Consider the following 16,481-nt stretch of genomic DNA (forward strand, 5'->3'; position numbering starts at 1 on the left):
TTTCCTAAATTTAATGCGAAGTGTGTTGCCGATTTTATGTCGTCAATTACAGGCAAGAAGAATCAATACTATACAAATCAGCGATTACGATGATTATTGCTTTACTTACAATACAATCAGTCAACGAGAATTTTAAAAAAATGCAAACTGCGTAGGTAAAAGTATGTATTTGCTTAGAAAATATTGCAAGAATCACTGAAATGACACTGAATACGTAAATATTAAAATAGTGTTGCTAGTTCACTGTAATCATGACGTCGGTGGGGTATTTATTATTTCTTCCCTTGACAATAATTTTATGAGGACAATCATCTAATAAAGATTTGTAGATCCGGCTGTAAACCTTATATGAATAGTAGACCGCTTTTATACGGGTGGTGTATAAAACACGACCCTGCATTATAATTAGGTTATTTTCTGGTGCATCATGTGCCCCTGTGGCGTGTCTCAAAATAACAATGAAACTTGAATGAAACGGAGAAGATATTTTTTTACTGGCTATAATTAACTTTGGGTTACAGACATATGGATCATTATATTGGAAAAGACAATAGCCTCGTAAAACAAGTTTTTTTTAATGTTAAGTACACGAAACAATCGCCGCTGTAATATAATTGAAATAAAGGTAAAATAAGGTACATCATGCCGGTGATAAAAGGTTTCACGAAACTGACTAAACTAAGCGATATGACGTGTGTGTAGCTACGATAACTATAAGTAGGTAATTGAAAATAATTAAAACGAAGGAATTTTTAAAAGTATCGTTAATAGAAATTGCGATACGGACAGAATTTTTAATTAGGGGTTTTCGGTATTAATAGGTATTCTTAATCCCGATTCCGGAATTCCAGGATTGAAAAAAACAAAACAAACGTGATTTTTATTCAGCTTTGTACCAAAGTATGTACTAGTAATACAAAGTAAACCCATACAAAATAACATAGGTACACAGAGACGTTTTGAGTATTTTTATTGTGATTGTTTATGCAAAAAGTTTTTGTCGCCACAATCATGTAACCCCTAGAAAATAAGTATTGCTACTGTTGGTTCAACTTTATGATAAATTTACAAAAAATCTTTAACCTCAAATGACAAAAATCACACACAGAGGGAAAAAACAATAATAATTACAACAAACGTCCAGGAAATTGAAAAAATAAATAGTACTGGTAGTAGTGACACTCAAGACTTCAATCGTAATTTCCATTTTTAAATGAATACGCTATTCTTCTCAACATCCCGGAATTTCACCACTTTCAATATCGGGATTTCGAAATAGATATTTCAATAATAAAAAAAACTATAAATCTTCAGTGTTTGCTACATGCAGTAGGTACTCCCCATTATTTTTCTTCACTCTAACATTTTCGTAATCACAAGTATTTATTTTACGAGTTACTAGTACTATCCATCGTACTAATCATTTCACATCCACCAGATAAACAGAAATTATCTGCAAATAGGTACGTTTATCATAAATTTAAACAATGAAATAGGTAGGTACTAAATTGTACTTAATTGGTTGGTGTTACTTGTAAACCAGCATAGTATGAAAGCTTTTTACTAATTTACTACACTAATATAATCGCGTGAAGTAAATACATACTTATAAATGAAGAAAGATTTTAGATTGTGAAGTGAATATCCGGTGAAAACTGATCTACAACGTGAAAGACAGTTCAATTACAATAGGTAAATAAATTAAACTATAATTAAAACTTTTTTTACAGAATAATACAATGGTGTTCTTCATCCAATAGTACATTTTCGTTTGATGTCCTCACCCCATTGTGTGGTGAAAGCTCTACAGCGCCGATGAACACAATAGAATATTGAAAATAATTTGCAATTTAATCAATTATGAATAATATTATGTTAAAGTAATGCTTGGCAAAACAGTCGTAAAAGTTCTTGCATATATGCATTTGGCTCCATTGAACGGGCATTTTAGTATCCATTACAGATATGTAAATTATTTATGTGATTGTCGGGGTAAGTACTCGCGTTTAGATTGATATAATAGCTTTCATTTGATAGCCTCTAAAAGTAATGGAAGATGATGACAGTGAACAAGAATTATCATTGTCTAACGGGGTTATATGTGGCAAAGTTCACGAACCTCATCGCCCATAGAGAATTGTAAGGGCCATTAATCAAATAATATAAAATTAATGTCAGGAAAATTATTATCGCGCAAGCACATGGATTTTGGTAAAGTCATATTATTTTACATAAATATATATTTTTTCAATTAGACATAAAAGAACGGACTTAAAGCGAAGTGTATTTCTACTATAGAGTGTTGTAATTGATCAATACGTATGTAAAAGCATAAGATAAACTTAGATAATTAAAAAAACCGTTATAAAATCTACCTACGTAGAACAGTCTCCAATATTGCATAATATACCTATTACGTTATGGTTAATAATTGCATCATTAATGGCGGGTGACAAGATTTTTCAATAGATTAAATACATATAAAAAACATCGCCTTTTCTAGACAATTAAAATGGATGTAACAATATGAAATCCTTTTTATTTATATCGACTCGACCTTCGGTATTGTGATATATTTACCACATTTTTCCTTTAACAATAAACTTGCCGTACATTTTTTTTTAAATGTAATCAATAATCATCATAATATTGTGATGAATACCAAGTGATGATCTAACTTCACGAATTATCATGCTGTAACCGCACTATCGACGAGACTATCAGAGAGTGGCCGAGCGCGAGAGTGTAGTAAGAGCGCTCGGCCCACCTTGTATGTAGGTAGGATATTAAATAGTATCCGTAAAAGTTCCGCTGAATGACTCGGCGAAAATTCGGACACGCCGATACGGCATCGTGAATTACCGCCAAGTATATACTGAATCTCTTGAACATAACATATTTTATGTTTATAGAAAAAAATATAATTTCAAAAATATTTCTTAGATATATATTAGGAAAAGGTAATAAAGAAAGTTAATAAAGAATCTAATATTCTTAAACCTTATGTATATTAAGTATTGAATAAAAAATAATTTTATGTTCGTTTCATTACAGTTCATTTGGAGAGCGTTGTTGGCTCCCGTTTGGAGTCTTTGAGCGCTCGTCTCGACTATATTGTACCGAGATTAGAGAGACATGGAGAACGATCACTTGCAGCGCTTCTTGCAGCCGACAGAAGCGCCAAAGCATGCGAAGGGCTCAACCACCGATTCGATAAACAGGTGAGACACGCGGAATTATTTTTTCATATCTATCCAGTTCGCAGAAGATAAATAGATTTCTTATAATGTGCTAAGAACCGTCTAATATGCGCATGACGGTGAGATGTGCCCTGGAATCGGGGATGACTGAAAAGAATGATAAATTCCATCCCAGAGAGAGGGGTCGCAGTTAATGTACATATCGGTAAAATAATAATAAACACACATATTTTAATATTACATAAAATTCTAAAAACGGGCGGAAAGCGATCTTTAAACAGTACTCGTAAAAATTAGGGATTGGAATACCGGTTTTCCGTAAACCAAAATTCAAAATACCCATACTTTCGGGATTCAGAAAGCAGAAAAATGAAAATACCGTATCTAAAATGACTGAATCACCAGACTGAAGTAAAACAATAACAATAAAATCCACCATGTACCTATTTATTTATTTTGGACAGAAAAGCTCTCAGCTTTGGTTTTAGACGGCATTTGGCAAAACCTAAAAAAATTCTCCGTTGACGTATGTGTCTAACGAATACCGGTGTTCACTATGTAATACCGAAAAAACGGTATTGATGGTTTCATTCGGTATTGCAATCCTTAGTAAAAATAACATCAAAGTGTGACAGCATGTAAATATTTTCCACCCACATAATCTATCATGTTAACACATAAATTATGTGAACACACTTAAAATAAACCAAATTGATAAAAAAATAAATCTCAATAAGCGCCAAGCAACACCTTGAAAACATGTTTTTAATTACCACTATACACGTATTAATTAACAAGCACTAATTTATATTGAATGAAACTGACTTCTCCTAAATGCATTAATGCGGTGATATAATAAGCTTCGAAATGATTTTTATGAATATGCATAAACTTATAATTAGATAACTGACTGGGTAAGGAGGAATGCGGTCCTGGGTCCATCGCATTGAAAGCATCCTGACCCAGATGTCAAACTACTCAATAAAATGTTATCAAAGAAAATGTTGAGGCATGCTCACCAGCTATTATTATTATGTAGATGATTTTATACAATTTATATGCGCACATAACTCTTCGCCAGGTGCCACAAGCGCCATGCAATCCAATTTGACTTAATCAATCATCCGCGGTTTTGCAATGGATGTTTAGATGCATGCGTATTGAGCTTTGAGATTATGGTAATTTGTAGTAAACATATTGCGTAATATTTTGATGTATAGAATGATTTGATTGTAATTGAATATTATATTCAGTAACATGTATGTAATATTTATTTTAATAACGATATTAGCGAACATCCGACACGGTCTAATCTCGAGTAGGCATCTACCTAATATAAATATAGGTCCAAAAGGTAATATAGAGGTGAAGGTAAAAGTATGTAATTATTTTTCCGACATGATAAATTGTATTTCACAAACCAAGGATGCCTAATGATCACTTTATATTTTAATCAAACAGTTACCTATATTACATTAAGCAGTATTTAATTTAACTGGCGAATCTTCATCCATATTTGCATAATGTAATGTATATAACGATTTGTTTGTAAAAGAAGAATTGATAATAAATTGAAATACATCTAAGTGAATTGATATGAGAAAAAAACGATGAAAATATAACTAATAACCCCCGGTTACTTTTGTGTTAAAACGATGTTCCATCAAAGATCAACGGTTAACAATATTATAGTATAATATAATGTTTATAGTCCAGATCATAGATCTATTGAAAACGCGGTACCTAACTATTAGTATACCATTGGCATCAGGGAACTCGGAAATAGTGGGAACTGAAATACCTAACGTGTAAGGAGAAGCAGGCAACCGATCTCGAGTAAGGAAGAATACAGGATTAATTTAAACACGTGTCAAGAAAACGCCATGCGTCGAATACTGACAACTGCTCTCGGTTTATGCATTGACGCTCATTTAATATTGGTGTATTACACACTTTCACGTTTATAATGCGTGGTTCATTTTCGTAGGAACTTACACATTCAAAACCCTGCGTCAAATTTTACTGTATTGGTATATAGCCTATCAGAATTCTATTTATTTCTCTGATTGCCTCTGTGAGAGCCGTTTCCCTTTAGAAAAAATAAAATAATAGTCAATACAAATTTGTTAGCACAGTCGATTCTTGGAATTGGCTCAAATTGCTTATAATAATAATTATTAGTATGTCTATAATAGAAACGCTCCATGGTTTATATACTACTTTTTTGTTTGGATTACACTCCTGCCTATATATCAAGCTAATCGTAAAAAAAATAACGAAGTAGTCATACATTAATCGGTAGGTGTCTTTAAAGAGGATTTTTCCAGAAACTTATATATTTTAATAGGGTGTGCTGGGTACCAATAGATGAAAAATATAGATACTAGGCGAATTACCCATTTTATATGTAATTTATATAGATAAACATATAAATATAATTCGTGTTGATAAGATTTGTTTCCGAAAAACAATTAAAAATCTTTAGATTAATAAAAATAGTTTCTTCCTGGAAGATACAACAATATAATCTTATACGTTCGTAGACGATGTTATGTACTGTACCTACTGCCCAGTAACATGTAAGCATAGCATATTGTGTGTGTAACATCCTTAGATCACGTTCGCTTTAGAAAGCAGTCACATCAGGTATAAAATAGTCAATGACGTGTGTCATGCACCTAATATTATTACAACACTGCAAATGAGCTATCATACAAAATCATCGAAGAATGTCCATTAGACTGGTTGTTACATCATAAGGGTTTGCCCAATGGGCGTATCACGTACCTACAACTACCTTTGTATGGAAATAACAAACAAATGTACGTATTTCGCGAAATTACTGGGTTCTTTCAACTTGTCTTCAGTCATAGTTCTCTAATTATATAGAATTATATTGCAAATCTAAATAAATTATGTACGTACGTATGATCGTAGTGACAGGGTAGATATATGGGTAATATTAATTAATTACTATTGTATAATATATTAACTGTCGAGTAACTAAGTAATTAAGATCTCTGGCAAACTCAAACACCTCAGACAACCAGCATTTATTGCTTACCATGATTATTAATTTAAGTAAAAGAATGAAAAATATATAGAAAATAATATGGCCATCTAAGCATTATAATGGAAGTAATATTAAAATTGAAATAATAATTAAATCCATACTGGGTGAAATCAAACTGACCGATGCCATTCCAGTAGAACGGACAAGTGACACAAATCCGCAATAAAGCTACTTACAGATAAGGCAGTCATCCTTGAAGTAAAAATCTCATCCTTTGTGTCGGTTTATAAATTCTAATGTAGTTTTAATTGAGTTACAAGCAAGAATTTGATTTCAATCTTGAATCTTTATTCCAGGTATAATGTTGATGTCCATGGACACATCCCAATTAACTTAACCACAATTTCCATTATTTACCTATAGATACAAAATATATAGTATTGTAATTATGATTCCCGTATCATTGAAATATAATATGGGTGCATATTTAACAAATCAAGGGGAGAAACACGTACATTACACAGAAACGATCCTAAACGTTTCTAAATCAATTCACTGTTATATATTAAAACTTAAGTTTTCAATGTTCACAGTATACGTAGGGTGCCGGTCATGGCCTGGTGAATGTCACATTTTATTAATGTTTAGAAAACTCAATATTTAGAGCTATTTGACAGCTTCCGGACTATTTATAGCACACTTATTTGTCATCAAAATTATATCGATCAATGTGAGTTACAATAAGAAAATAACCAATAATGTTGTTTATTTTTAAGAGTCAAATGTAAGTGTAGAAGAATAGTTTCAATTCAATCATGAGGAAGCATTCCATGAATTGGCTACGATAGCTGCTTTAGAGTTTTTTTTAATCCGGTGAATATTTGTATATACTTTTGTTAGATATCGAACTTGGAGCTAATATTATATTCCCTGACCTTATCTTTCGTTATTCAACATAAAAATTACACTAGGTATAATTAGGCTATGGCGCCAATCGCCAACCAGACTTTAATCAGTATATACCCGTTTTGCATAGATAATCATAATTCCTACCGTATACCGTACATACTACAAACACCATTTCTAGATAATGATTAAAAAAAAAAAAAAAAAAACACTGCACATATGTACAAAATGTCTGATAACAATATTCTATTGGGAAAATCTGCACGTATTGGCGACAATTTCTTGAACATGCATACACGTACCTGCCGCATCGCTTTTAGTCTGTACCTTTCATAATATTACTTGTGATATTTGTAAGCCGTTAAATATTGTTATTGATTGCGATTACTTCATTTATACTCTGATCATTACTGATAAACTATATTGAATAATTAACTTACGAATATCGCAATAGTGGAGTAATAAAATGGTATTAATTGATTGATTATTCGATCCTTCGCCATGAAATAATTCAAATAATATTATATTAATATCAGTAACTTACGTGGGATAGAATATATGCATTTGCCTTATATGTCGACGACAGTCAAGTAATGGAATTATAATTACAGGAGATAATATGAAAGACTTGATCGGTAAGCTTCTTAGCAAGATGTATGTAATAATTTCAACCGTGTACATCAATCAAACGAATTGAATAAATAATTTACATAATGATGAACCCACATAGCTTTAACCAAACAAACCAAACGAGAGGTAGTCAATAAACTTTTATCTTCACATTTCAGTATTTTTTAAATCAATAATTGAGAAGAATCGACCTGAGGATTGGAGGAATATAAGTACAAACACTGGTGAAAAGGTTGAGTAAATCAACTTCCAATTTAAATATGCGATTACAAAGTCTACATAATCGTTATCAACATTCTGTGCATGAGGATTTGTTTTCAGATGATTAATTATAACAATAAATTGTAATAGGTACATCCTTAACGAAACATTGATATTTCTTTTTTGTTTGAAAAATAAGTCTAGTCAGACATTCAAATTAAATAAGTTGTTATGAGAATAATAAACAAATACACAGAATTTCGTGGAACATAACGCAATATTAGGAATAAACTGTTTATAATTTCTTATACACATACATCAATTGTATGTTTGAATCCTTTAAGTGTGTGGTTCTGTGTTAAAGTTAAAGTTATTTTTTTATTTAATTTATGTCACGGGTATGTTATCCCGTACTCCTTCCTCAGAACCTCAATTATTAACAAAGTTAATAATAGGTACGATGAAACATTATAATGAGGTTCGTGAACATTATACAATATTATTATTGAAGATTATCCAAGCACCTACCGAAACATTACTATATCTTTAGAGAAAAGGTTTTTTTATAATCTCGCAGGAAGTTCCTATTTTAACTCGAGACACCCCAAATATTTGTATGTGAAAGATATTCTTCTCGTTTCAAATTCCATCACGCATTGTCATTCAAAAATCCTCTTGCAACAAAAAAATAAACATCCTGAATTATGTATGTGTATCATAGAAAAGGGGGCGTAATCCAATGATAAACTCTATAATTATACACACGCGACAAAGAGAGGGACTCCGCGGCCAGGTTATCACAGCGCTCAAGCGGAGCTTACGTACTTACTGGATTTATTTCTCGGTATTAGCTTCACGATCCCCGTGTAATAACTTATGAATTAACAAATTATGTAAAGGTTACATATGCCTACACAGCGTTCCTTGTTGCGGCTGATTTGTGACGATCATACGAAATGGCATTTAGACGATGCTACCGGTTGAATTTATTATCGTCGTCTTTCCTCTCCGTGACAAATTAATATAAGTATCGTGGTCTCTGGACTTGTTTAGTGCGGCAAGGAGTAAGAATAATAAATACATCAGTGAGCACCGAACATTAACATTTTTTGACTAACTTGATACAATGCTAATCCTACCTGAGTTGCTTCGCGGATTTGTAGATGATACATGTACTGACGCTTGGATTTAAATATGACAACTGAGATGCCGTCACGTTTTCCATTATTATACAATATAGATCCAGGAACGGAACCTTTTTATATTTCGCACGATAAAACGAAATATTTTAGCGTAGCATATAAAAACGCCTTGGAGTGTGATAAACATACTGCATTTCATTTTGTGAACATTATATTATGTCAGCAAGATATGCAATTTTGAATAACCACAAATATTTTTTAATCGAAATCTATGATCAAACTAATATACTTACTAACAACATTTGCAGCAGTCCATACATTCCAACGATAACTGGATATCGTGATGCCTGCTGATTTCTGAATGCAAATGGTGATTATACTTATCTTCACATATAATTTTAAATAATCATGACTTTCATCTTATTGATTGACTCATAATAAAATAATATTATAGACCAGTGTTTCAGAACCGCCGGTCGGCAGAATTTTCTGCGGATCCAAAAATAGCTGTCGCCCATTTTAAAAGGAAGGTGGATATATTACATCTAAGTTACCGACCCATTAAATTATTATCCACATTTTTGATTACCTATTAATATGAGAAGACTTTGTTGGTCATGTCAGTAATAAAAACGAAACAGAGAAACCGGATGGACTTCTACTTTCCGAAACAACACTCAGGCCAAGATTATCAACTATTCTAGCAAAGATTAGAATTTAAAATTAAAATATATATAGGTATATTGCTTTTTCAAAATTCCAGAAGATCTATCAAGTATTTTTTTTAAATACCAATCGTTTTCTGATTATTTCAACATTAGAATTTGCATTGCATTGCAATATGTTATATATTCGTTTGTATTAGCAAGCAGACTGTTATATCTATTATAATTTATAATATAATATGATATTGAAACTAATAAAAAAGTACATTGTGAATAATATTTCTTATATTATCACCGGTCCATTATAAATAAGTTGAGGAACACTGAAGGAAGCGGTCTACAATCTAGACCGCTTCATCTAGCACGTTTTAAGTGTGATTGAAACATTTTTAGCTAGTCTTCTTCAATCCTTTTGTCAAAATCATATCCTGCAAAAACCAGCAACCCTCGCGGAACTCAAACCATATGAACACTGCCCCTACAATGGGCTATAGATAGTTAAATTGGTTCACAGAATCTTTTACTTATATCATAATTTTAATATAAAACTGCAGATGTGACTATTTTAAAACCAATTTTATCAAGAATTATAACGCACAAAGCTGTGAGACTTGTATACTGAACGATTCTAGTAAGTAAACAGAATGTCAAATGTCTCTTCAGTACAATAAATCAGCGAAAAACGTAACTTGACGGAGATCACGTGTGCATCGAGTACACACACAAAAGATTTTAATACGTTATAACGTTTGGCACATTTAAATTAAGTACAATGATTGATGTATTTTGTCAACTGTCAATTTTACTTTAAACGAAATTTTAAAAAAATATGTTGATTTAGAGCTACCAAGGTACCGTACATTACATATAATTGTACAGAGACCCAGGTAGATACTATCATTTCCGCTCAAATTAATTGGTTAAGATACATTAGATAGGATACGTTAAAAATACTAAAATATAAAATACTTTTTGTGCATTTGAGAAAAATATTGTAATTGTAAAACATATTAAATGTTCTGGGGTTGTAGAGAAGGATAAATTTCAGTAATATCGTGGCAAATGTATTGTCGTACCGTTGTAAGCCAGACCCACTAAATCATGTTTTCGTATTTTTTATTTATTTCGATTAACGATTTAAAGTGATGAAGAGTTTTGGACTTAAACATTAAATTCAATTAAAATTAATTTTGTATGAAGAAATATACTACGAGTATATTAACTATGTCACACGGATAGGCGTTTAATCCCACTTACTGACAATTTTATACGCATATATCATGTTATCAACTCAAAAAGTAGCCAGATAAATTTTGATATTACTCAATTCAGTAGGTGCATATTATTTTACCAATAAACAAAGATGTTTTCCTTGGCAGCGTGCAATTAAACATGAATTCGGTTTGGGTTACAATTTAATTTAATAGTTGAATAATAACACACGAAACGATCAAATTATTTAAATTATATAAGACAGTAGTTCTTTTTACGGAATCGTATTAAGTAATTGCATAAGTATATAATTAAAACAACCTATTCAAGCCAGTTAAAATTGGCCTTCAAATCTCATATCATTCAAGTATTTCTAAGGTAGGTGGGACTTACAATATACACTCAATCAAACATAACATAATAAAAAAATACTACGTTGTGATTTGTAGGATACTATTAAAAATATATATATTTAAATTTATTGACAGCATATTATATTTATGTGCAATTAATTCATATACCTAATACATATCATTATATCTGACTTCCTACACACTCGCATAGCATAGATAATATATACATTAATTAATGTCGTGTTACTTATCTTGTTAAAATAAAACTTAACAAAGTAACATATTTTTATCAACTGTTAGATTTGAATTTGAAGATTATACCAATCAAAGAAAATATTCCGCTGTAGATGAATGGAATTGGAAGGTATTGCAGTGGCAGTTTTCCTTGAAGCGCAAGAGGCGTTTGCTTCGTCATAAAATTCCAAATAACCAAGGTTTTTTTCACAATCTGAGATTTTTACGTATAAAAAAGTCACTGCAGCACTACCATTTGCAGTCCTAAATGTGCTTGACAGTTTTTGCGGAATATTGGAATATAGAGGTAACCGACTTTGAAATGAACCTCTTCATATTATATACCTACCTACAATCATATAATTAACAAGTCGTTGTACTATCGAACAAGATCTTCTTGTCAACGAGTTAAAACTATGAACTAATAAGCCCCTCCTGTTTTTAACCGCACTTCGACTGCAACGACGTCCGATTATCAACGAGTTGCCCACGTGTTAAAACTGTGAACTAACAAGCCCCTCTTATATAGTTAATCGCACTTCGACTACAGCGACTTCCGGTTATTGCCTAGATCTTCCTGTCGTACAATATATACATTATATTTATTTTTCAATGTAAATGTAAATTTTGAAATGCAACCCTCGTACCATGCCGACTTGCTAAAAGGACAGGGTCTGATTCACTCGTGAACTGCGACTTCGGATGAGCGGCAAGTAACGACAATATGTAATCATCGCCCTTTTTCGCTCATCGATGGCTTTCCTTGATGATGTCCTTGGAAATGGCTCACTGGTAGAACATTTACGCAAAGAAACTTAAACATTATATAGCTAATCAAATTTGCATACAAATATAAAAAAAATAATTATTACAATAATTAAGCTACTCCTAGTAATAAGAACACCAGAAGCTGGCTCCAGCCTAAATCCTCAAGGGCAGTAATTTAGTGGATGTGACGTTATTTCTGGGAATATTTACTCATAGAAACTCCAGTAAATACTAGTTTATTTACTTACTACGTGAAACAATATATTTTCTATGACCGAATTAAATTCATAAAAATACAGATATTTTTCGACATAATAGTATGTGTTTTCACTGTATTTATTTTATTATATTGGAAATAACGTCAAAACAAAAATATCGCCGTATAAATTGCAGTCCATAGAAAGACGTATCAACTGATTCAACATTATTCATTGTGAAATTGCATTAGACAAATCGTAAACTTACAATAATAATTTATCACACAGCATTGTTGCACGGTTCAATGATCACAATTTAATAGATAACCTCAGCGGACGAGTTGCATTAAATCATTTATGAAAAATTTATAATAACATCCACCCACTGTCTTTTAACTTTTAAGTGATGATGATCGTCGATCACATAGTGTGAGCTTTCTCCATCATTATTCAATATTATACAATAACTATTAATCACTGGTATTGTTCCATCGAGCTTTTTTGATAGTAAGTAGGTACAAAATTCAATTTTTATTAATAATCAGTATTAAACGAGAAGACATTTAACAAAAGATTAGAAATTAATAAGAACGTTTTCAATTTAAAGCCACGTGATAAATTTTCTGAAGTTAATCTACCTGCTTTCATAATTTAATAAATCCCGATCAGTTAATTAATTTGCAAAACATATTTCGTCTAGACTAGAAGAGAGCAAAGCTCCCAGACATAGAGGCGTCTGAAGTAGATTTTGTTTACGTAATTGGTAAGAAAAATAAATAATGATTTGCCGCGTTACAAACGAATGTCGGAATAAATTGTTTTAATTATTTTTTATTATAAATAAACTCTTCTTAAAAAATGGTGATAATTTTAAGAATAAATTAGATTCTCGTATGCATAATAATATTTACAAAAATTTCTATAGCTACGACGCATAACTCTAATCATCGTCATTAGACGTTATTTTAAATATAGTTCAATAAAATATCTAAATACTTATAACTTTTGTACGATTGTACCTATCAAGGCACTGATTAAATATTAGTGACCTCAAGAAGATTTCATCTTTTTCCAGATATAATGTGTTTAAATAATTACCGTAGACTTAGACCACTTCTACTTAAGAGTAAATGTCGCTGAAAGAACGGATTTTATATACTTAGTTAGAAAGTGAAACATATTGAATGAATATAATATATAACATGACTAGATTGTAAATTAATCAAACAAATCAAAATTGATGAGTTATCATGGCAAAAATAAACGGTTCAGTGACTTTACTGACAGACGGTTGATTGACGAATCGAATAGTTGATTTATGTGCATATTGACTGACGATTGCAATCCAGGTCATATTAATTAGTTCTACGCAAGCACGCATCTAACATATCATTAAATTGTTAATCTTTGGGGCTAATTTCATTATGACGTGCTAATTCTTGCGTCGATATAATTATATTAGCGCAGTGGAAAGCAGTTAAATACAAGCCACAAATGAATTAAATATGATTTATATTTCTGACACAAAGCATACATGATGCATTCGTCATTCTTGCAGTGTATTTTAGGCAATAAACATAAGTATGTTTATTATTAAGATGCAAGAAAACAATTTCATACAAGAAAATTCATATTAAACAATACACCGAAGACTCTTCCGGTATTTTATACTGTTGCTTCGAGATTGAATATTTATTGAACACAATGTTTCCACTTTTAACCAGTCAGTACTTATTCATGATTCTCAGAAGTATACACTTTTGTCGGAATTAACTATCCATTTTCATAAACAAGCCACATACGCGATCACTACAATCGAGGCATCCGAAGTAGAATATTTTCATATATTCCGATATGTTTATAATCTTATATTATATTATATTCAACAAATCACTCACACATTGACCAAAAAAAGTTTATTTTAATGTAAGAAATATTCTCGATGAGTTTAATATTAATTGTAAATTACGAAATACAAAAAAAAAACACAATGCTATAAACATTGTAATTAAAAACTGAAAAGATATTATTTGTACAGAATTTTTAAGAAAACCAGATGACGACGTCAAGTAACATCCAAAGTTTTTATTTAATCTATACATTTAACGCTAAAACTGATCTACGTTTTTATGGCAAATGTTTTATATTAAATTTATTTAAAGAATATTATTTAGGCTTAAGGCCATGCATTAGTTGAGGCACGGTCTAAAAAGATCGTTGCTAGGCGATGCGCGGATTGCGGGTCGCGGGTGTAAATGCCGCCTGTCAAACGAAATATTATTTGTCATATAAATCCAACATACGTCCATTTTATGTTCTGTTTATTGTTCTATTAGTAACAATAATAATATATTCATTGACATGTTTTCTTTTTAAAGTAAATGGGTAACGTTTTTAGTCATCTTTACACGATTTTAGAATTAATTGGCCCGTCGCCATCACGCAGCAAAGTGACGTGCTTCTGACTCGACGTTTTTTCAATGAATGCAAGCGAGTCCAAAATTTCGTCGCGCATACAGTTGAAAATTATTTGGCGTTTCACTGATGCGTCACCTTAATATTACTTAATGCATTTATTAATGATAATCGTATGATGCGAAAAAAATCAAATAATCATTTCCGCATAGAGTGAGATCATATTTTTCTTTATGTGTCGTCTTATAAAATATAAACGAAAATTGGTTACCATTAATTTATAAAACAATGTTCTTCCTAGTCATTTCTAGTTTGAAAAGTGACTTCGACCGAATCACTTCAGACAAGAAATGCAAAATCCAAAAAGGATTTCTGTCCTCGTCTTTCATACATGTGATGATTTACCTGAAGCAGTGAATATTTGTCATTTCGATGATTTTACGACGTTTTGTTGTTGGCCATTTTATTAGTCAAACCATTGGACGTAATGTATTTGATCAGAGATGGCGAAGCAATGTGTCACTGGCCATTTTTGTGGGCAAAGTTCGAATATAGTATGCAAGAGTTTAGTAATATTTTATATTTCATTTAAGTACCTACTTAGGTACCTACAACCTAAAAAGTAAAAGACAAGTAATACTATTGCAAAATGTAGTTTTAAACGAATGGAACGCATTACTCGATGTATGTATAATTAAGATGAAATACACCATCAAACCACCTTTTTTGATACACATGAGAAAAACTATTTTGATCGATGAATTATTTCAAATTAATAAAAGTAAAACATCGTCATGGTAATGATTTGACTGAAATGTGTGTGGATTTCTCTTATAACCCCGCGTATTTAATTATGTCGAAACGCCTTCAATTATAAACAGTGAATAAATTTATGTATATCAGACAAACAACAAACATCTCACGAAATTGACAAAAATATAATGAGCATATATTTTGCGTATTACGTACTTATGTAAATTTAGAAACTATAATGGTAGGTATGTACTTTATCTTTCTTTGTAAATTTACAATAAACCATTGAGTCAAACAGAAGTACTTACCTATTTTGTTATTTTTATTATTTTATTTTTAAGTTATTACGCACATAATTTGACACACTTGTAGAAAAGTGTTCGCCATCCCTATTCTAGATCTAAACTAAACAAGCAATATTATATTGAATGGTTTTACCCAAGTCCCGAGATCGATTAGCGATGCAACACGATAAGCTTGCTCTACAAAAGGTTAAGCATATAATGGTAGATGATACTTTCCAATGTGACAAATTAATATATACTCGACAATTTCATTGCATTTATGACCGGATTATGTTTTACCATTCGAGATAATCATAACAATAAAACTGCGCTATACAGTGATAGTACGTTATCCTTCAGTAGTGCAATTAACAAGTGATCTTGAGCAATCAAACCGGGTGATCTAAAAAGCTGCGAGATGTATCGGGTGACAGTCGTACTCGCGAGACACATCAATCTGCATCAGCTGTCGGCCTTCCGACGATCAAAGACCGACCCGTCATAATGG

At 31.5% G+C, this 16,481-nt stretch overlaps 2 protein-coding genes across 2 annotated transcripts in view; one reads left to right on the plus strand and one right to left on the minus strand.

Moving 5' to 3' along the window:
- LOC147067914 (uncharacterized) overlaps positions 1 to 16,481 on the minus strand; it is a 133,666-nt gene that overhangs the window by 83,772 nt on the left and 33,413 nt on the right. The gene's annotated exons all lie outside the window — the stretch shown is intronic.
- The window catches only part of LOC147067915 (uncharacterized), a 77,428-nt gene that overhangs the window by 32,908 nt on the left and 28,039 nt on the right, over positions 1 to 16,481 (plus strand). The window contains exon 3 of the mRNA XM_085952849.1: positions 3,055 to 3,221. Within this exon, the coding sequence (XP_085808975.1) occupies positions 3,055 to 3,221 (167 nt within the window). The remainder of the gene's footprint in view (positions 1 to 3,054; positions 3,222 to 16,481) is intronic.

The sequence above is a fragment of the Rhyacophila brunnea genome, unplaced genomic scaffold (assembly GCF_057557595.1).
Source record: "Rhyacophila brunnea isolate RB1 unplaced genomic scaffold, BYU_Rbru_1.0 scaffold_3, whole genome shotgun sequence".
In the NCBI taxonomy this organism is placed as follows: Eukaryota; Metazoa; Arthropoda; class Insecta; order Trichoptera; family Rhyacophilidae; genus Rhyacophila; species Rhyacophila brunnea.